Source organism: Rhinolophus sinicus, chromosome 15 (genome assembly GCF_057876585.1).
Source record: "Rhinolophus sinicus isolate RSI-liver-muscle chromosome 15, RSI-T2T, whole genome shotgun sequence".
NCBI classification, from domain to species: Eukaryota; Metazoa; Chordata; class Mammalia; order Chiroptera; family Rhinolophidae; genus Rhinolophus; species Rhinolophus sinicus.
In genome coordinates, this window is record NC_142515.1 from 13,726,226 (window position 1) to 13,732,810 (window position 6,585).

Sequence of the window (6,585 nt, forward strand, 5' to 3'; positions counted from 1 at the left end):
TATTTAAATCCCAGCTCTGCCATTTATTAGTGTGTGACCTTAGATAAGATATATTACTTGTCTTAAATCTACAACATAGGGTGAAAAAAAACCCTATCTTTGTACAGTAAAGAGGATCAAAAATTATTTTCAACTAATGTTGATAAAAATAATAGGTAACATTTAGCTTACTATATGCTTTGTTCTGAACACTTCACACGTATTAACTTGTTTAAATGAGGGTAATAATCCTGTGAAGTAAACAATGTTATTGTTCCCATTTTAAAATGAAGTGACCAAGGCACAGAGAGTAAAATAACTTGTCCAAAGTCACACAGCTAGAAACTGGAGGAGTGGGGTTTGAACTGAGGGAGACTGGCTTCTGAGTTTAACCCACTGTTTATATTCTGTCTTCTCTATCTGTCTCTTTCTCTCGGTTTAATTTTGGTGTTACATCAGACTTGCTATTTCTGACTTTTTCTTGAGTTTATTTCTCTGTTGCCACTTCCTCATCCTGTTTCTGAGAGACATAGCGGACCTTTTTATATGTCTGTCTTCAGTGTATTCAGAAATAAGAACTCAGGCCAGGTATAATTTGTTCTGTGCCCAACTCTGTTTGCGTGACTATTGGAAAATATTAATAATACCGGAAGACATGATATGAGATTAGAGATAACTAGACCAAGTACAATATGTAATTTTTTTTTTTTTTCTCTTTAGGGTCCATTAATGCTCGAAGCAGTGTAGAAGATCGGTCTCCTGAAAACACTGGGTCATCGGGAGCTGTGGATAACTTTCCACAAGTAGACAAGGCCATGTTGATTGAGAGGATAGTAAGGCTGCAAAAAGCACATGCCCGGAAAAATGAAAAGATAGAATTTATGGAGGATCACATCAAACAACTGGTGGAAGAAATTAGGAAAAAAACTAAGTATGTATTATTATAGTAATGTAGTCTGCATTCTAAGTACCATTCTTCAGATGGCAAAGTTACTGTTTTCGAAGTAATCATATCAAGGGTCCTATCTTTCAAAAAATAATTCTTAATTATAGTTGTTTAGTTCCCAGTCTTTCATTGATCACTTATTATGTTCTAGGTTTAGGAATACAGAGATGAAAGAAAATACAGATCTTTCCTTTAGGTGATAGAGAGTTCAGTAGACATTAATTTTTTTAAGATACTAAAGTAACTTTGGACTTAAAAAAAGCTTTTCATTTTCATGACTGTAGTTCTGAGAGATACATATATGGGGTTGTGGATTATCCTCCTGTAGGGTAGAACATAGTCGGATAATTTATTGGGCACCTACCAGGTACAAGGCTCTGTGCCTGTAACTTAACAATATCTCATTGATTTCTTGGATCTACTCAGGTAGACAATGAGTTCTCTAATTTGGCAGATAAGTTAGCGGGACTCAGGTCAAATTACCAAATGTTCCAGAATCACAAGTCATCCTGTAGGTGACAGACCAAGAGCTGGAAATCCCAACCCAGCTCTGACAGTCCAGAGCCTGTGCTGGGCCAAATTCCTCTCACAAATGCCATATTCATTTAAGAGGTTTTTTCAATATTGTGGTCTTGACCCAGGACTTTTAATTTTTATTTTGAAATAATTTTAGACTTAGGGAAAAGTTGACCCATGACTTTTGAAAGAAAAAGAATAAAACATAGTTCTAAGTTTAATAATAGGAAAATTGAAAATATTAACTGAAATTGGAGGAATAAAGAAATTGCTCAAATATTTTTAGTAAACTAATAAGGAAAGGACTAGAAAAGCAGTGTTTATATACCTTTAATCTAAATACCATGCTCGAACAAAAAGAGGATCATTTAAGAAACCATCTGAATAAGAATTCCTTTATTTTCTAATACAGTTCTGTGTATCTGTGCTGATCATCTTTATGCTTATGATTAGTTGCCTTTGCAGATTCCATTTTTAATTCTGCAGGTACCTAACTGATAGTGCTTTATTTTGCAGAATAATTCAGAGTTACATTTTACGGGAAGAATCAGGCACACTTTCTTCGGAGGCATCTGATTTTAACAAAGTCCATTTAAGTAGACGGGGTGGCATCATGGCATCTTTATACACATCCCATCCAGCTGACAGTGGACTAACATTGGAACTCTCTCTGGAGATCAACCGAAAATTACAGGCTGTTTTGGAGGATACGTTACTAAAAAATATTACTTTGAAGGTATCTGTGTTTCTCATTCACTTAACCAACCAGTAAACATGGCAAAATGGTGCGTCTTTCATAGCTTCATCTGGTACACAGCTGGATTGTTTCTGTAATGCATGATAACCGTTTTACCCAGAGATACCATTTTTGTGTTCTTCTCTTTTTGAAAAGTACGATTTTTAAAACTAGCAATGAAAGAAAGAAATAGCAAAAAATCAGTTTACCTATTGGTTAGACACTAAGATGAGTTGTTTACTTTGTAATGGGTGCCCTTTGGCACCTATTATAATTAGTTAAAGGTGATTACTGAGACATTTTTAAGATTGAGGCATTTGTTATCTAATGTATTTTCTAGCTTTATTTTATTTTTTACAGCTATTACCTGGCCCAACTATTCTATTTGAGCTGTGTTTGAGCCTTGATAGTAATGGATTTTAAAAATATTTTTTAAGTCTAGTAATAATTTCATGGAATAAAATTTGCTGTAGCTTCAGTAAAAAGATTTAAGTGTAACTCTGAAATGTATAGGACTACTTTACTGAAAACAGCTGTATGCTTAATTCATCTCGTCAGCATTTAAGACTAGTTGTCACTCAGCTTTGAAGTTTAGGCAAAAGTAGTTCAAACTGAATTTTTTTTACGTATTGTACTTAATAGTTATTTTTTCTTTTTGTTCTTTTTCCAATGGTTAAAGGAAAATCTACAAACACTTGGAACAGAAATAGAACGTCTTATTAAACACCAGCATGAACTAGAACAGAGGATGAAGAAACCCTAACACAAAACTGTTGCTCAGCAGAGACAGAAACCACACAAGGGTCTGGGCAGGTGCCACTGCCCAGGATTGTGGGAAACATTTCCCTGCTTTGTGTGTCAAACAGTAAAAAATTTGTTCTGTTTCATCAGTATAAAAAAGTACCCTTTTACAATAGGAATGCATTGCTGTGTATACTGTAAGAATGTAAACTTGATGAAATTTGTTTTTGTAATGGCCACAGCCTGTCATTGAACCAAAACAATCTAATTTAACTTGCTAACATAGTCATATGAAGTGCTAAACATTAACAAGGGCTTTTGAAAACCCCTTCTCCATATTTCTATATTTTAAAATATTTACTGTCAAAGATGATTCAGTTTTTAAAAATTATGTGTGAAAAGACATATCATTCATTAATCATTCAGTAATATGCTATTTCTCCAACTTAAAGAGAACGAAAGAAGTAATAAAAATTTTTGTTTTGACATTCCAATGTAACATTTGGTTGTCTTTTACGGGGATGCCAGTGATCCTTAAATGTTTTAAATTTAATGGAAGCTCATTGGAAAGCTAGTTCGTGGTAACTAGCAATGATCAGGCATTGTGTGCTGGTGTCAGATTTCCTTATTTGTGCAAGGTACATTTTTTTTTTTTCCAATTCAAATTGTTTACGTTAATAGTTGAGTTTTTTAAATCTTCATTTACATAAAATAATATTTTAAAACGTGAAATGGATTAGTTATTAAAACAGATGAATTCTTTGAAACTGAAATACTCTAGTTTTACTAACATCAAATGTAAAAATAAATGTTGAAGATATTTATGAAGTTCCCAAGAGAAAGCAGTATATGGCACTGTTAGCTAGTACAATTAAGTACCGTTCTTTACTATTGATATATATTATAGCGGAGTGATCGTACAGTTCCCAAATATGATGTTTCCATATATTTATTTAAAATACAAAGTAATTACATCTCTGTAACCAAAGGAATTTTACAGCCAAATTTATGTGTCCGATTGGATTTTTACAATATTTATTTAAAATGGTTAAATGTTGCCAGTCATAGTATCGGTACTTCTATGTCTTGAATTTTTTCTCACTTCTTACAGTTTCTCACCTGTTAAAATTTCTCTGTGTGGTTTTTCACATTTCGTTACACTTAGGTCATTTCTATGATAGGAGACCTTGGCTAATATGCAGATGTTTCATCAAGCCTCATTTCTGTTTCGCATTTTTGCATACTTTTTTCTCTTAAGTAAGCTTTGGGATGATGGATTAAAAACCTTTAAAGAACTGTGTGGCTCTCAAGCTGGGCTCATGGTAGCACTATCCCCTTAATGTGTTTTAATTTAACATTTTTTATCATCATTGTTTAGAAAGATCGTTTACTCTAAGGATTAGACGATTCAGTGTAGTATCTTATTTTTCCTATGTATTGAGTTACATCTTATCATCCAAAAACAAAATCTTTTTACTTCAAAATGGCAATATAAGTTTAAAAACATTTTATTTTTAAAATAGCTGTAAAAAGTATTAGTCGTACCATAATCTGTCTTGTTCTTTTTACCAATAGTAATTTATCAAAATAAAGAAAAATAGAGGGTATAAGTGCAATCAAATTGAATTATTTTCCTATTGGTTTCTAGACATACTCCTTAAGACTATTTAGAGTAGCCAACATAACTAAATGTTTATAGCTTCTTACATGATACAGATTCATACACTACACCATTTGTTTTTTCTTCTGAGACACAAAATGTGTTAATGGAGACAAAATAGTGATCAGTTCTACAGTGTCCTATGTCTATACCCTTTTAATATATATATACATTTAGTACATATAAAATTGAAACATTCCAATATTGACATTTGTGCCACCATTCATTTGGAGAAGTTTAATTGTAGAATAATTTTAGAAGAAAGCTATTATAAGCCATATTTTGACATACTTTTCCCCCTCCAAAATGTAAGAAACTATGAAAAACTTTTGAAGAAAATGATTTATTTTCCTTTTGTTCTTTAGTTTCTACTGTATCATTTTTTTTATATGGACCTGAGCAAAATAATGTACAAAAATCTACATATTTCTATCCCTGTACTGATTCACAAACAGCTCCTGATGTAAGGATTTAGAGGGCCTTTTACCCTTCCTATATTGAATATATGGAGAGAAGAATGGGGTGTGTGGAAAAGAAAAATGGTCTGGATAAACCTGAGATCTGGGGGGAAATGTGTTCTACCTGTTCATTATAAATTACACACCTCACAGGTCGTTGTGGTTAGTTAGCACTATTTTGGTTTCTTTGAGCAGGAAATGATTTTTTTCTGTGTATATACGTATACACTTCACAAGGTTTCAATTTTAAAGTGAATACTTACTGTGACTCCCATTTTTTTCATACCACTTCAAACTTCAGCCTGTTAAGTTTTAAAGATTGAAATAGTGGGTGTGGGCAGAATGAGTTTGAACTTTGGTGTTTTCTTTTTAACTTTCTATCTCCATAACCATTTAAAGCAATTTATTTTGAAATTAAATTTTATCAGGCTACCAACATGTTATCTATTCATTTAATAAACACATTTATTGAAAACCTAGTGCCAGGCACCATACTGGATATTGTGATTATATTAGTGAACAGACCAGACAGCAGTTTCTGTCCTCAAGGAGCTTATGATCTAGTAAAACTATATGGGAAGAAGTAGGGGGTGCTCTTTGAGCCTCGGCAGCTCATAGGGTGACCCAGAAATCTGACTCTGGCATGAAGCTTTGGGAAATGAATCCTTACTGACGTATACTGAGAGCAAATTACTGTTTTCTTGGTGGTTATGCACATTTCCATACTTTTGTCACAGTTTGATATTTAATTGTTCCTTAAGAAAAAGGAAAAAAATCCAAAGACTGTAAAATGGCATTGGATTTTTGCCATTTTAGTAAATTATGAAATGTATGCCTATTTGATGTTCGTAAAGATCAATCATGTTGTCACATGCATTTCCAAACTTTGTTTTGCAGTATATTTTCTAAAGATTTTTACATATAAATGTAGACCAAGATTTACTGGTAGAAGGAAAAAAAACACATTACACACCATTAATACTGTAAATGTTATATATGCTACCTTGGTGAAAATATTTGTTTTATCAATCATATTGTTATTCAATATGGTTAATTTGCCTTCTGAATGTTGATTCCAGTAACCTATTTTTCAATAATCTTTTACAATTATTTTGACACTAAGATTGTTCATTTTTAACACCAGTTGGTGGCACTAGAAACCTGAAAAATTTTCAAGGCTGAACAAGAGAAAATAATTGAAAAAGTATCCAAACATCAAGAATTGTCAGGAAAATAAATGAAAAATATAATTGTATATTACAGATGTATTTTTCTTCTGGAATGGAATCCTTTTTTAAAATGTAATATGGCTGTCCATTTTGATTACGATGATGAAACTTGTTTATCTTCTAAAGTTCATATATATATAGATATATATATATGTGCATTGTACAGATAATCTTTAATTTGATTACACTGTTCATTTTGTAAATATGTTTCTGTATAAAATGAAGCTTTTCAAGAGAATTCTATGTATATATTGTACTTATTAAATAGGTAATGCCTGTTGACCAAGTTGTATTTGAATGTCATCTTTGATTATTTATTT

The 6,585-nt window shown here is 32.1% G+C and overlaps 1 protein-coding gene across 3 annotated transcripts in view; it reads left to right on the forward strand.

Moving 5' to 3' along the window:
- CCDC186 (coiled-coil domain containing 186) overlaps positions 1-3,412 on the forward strand; it is a 44,756-nt gene extending 41,344 nt beyond the window's left edge. For 2 of the 3 annotated variants that reach the window (XM_074339016.2, XM_088791853.1), the window contains 3 exons: positions 700-910; positions 1,958-2,177; positions 2,857-3,086. In XM_074339016.2, the coding sequence (XP_074195117.1) occupies positions 700-910; positions 1,958-2,177; positions 2,857-2,940 (515 nt within the window). In that variant the 3' untranslated portion in view covers positions 2,941-3,086. Of the gene's footprint in view, positions 1-699; positions 911-1,957; positions 2,178-2,856 lie in introns of all 3 variants that reach the window. The other variant, XM_019725197.3, reaches the window with a different exon arrangement.
- The last annotated feature ends 3,173 nt before the right edge of the window (positions 3,413-6,585 follow it).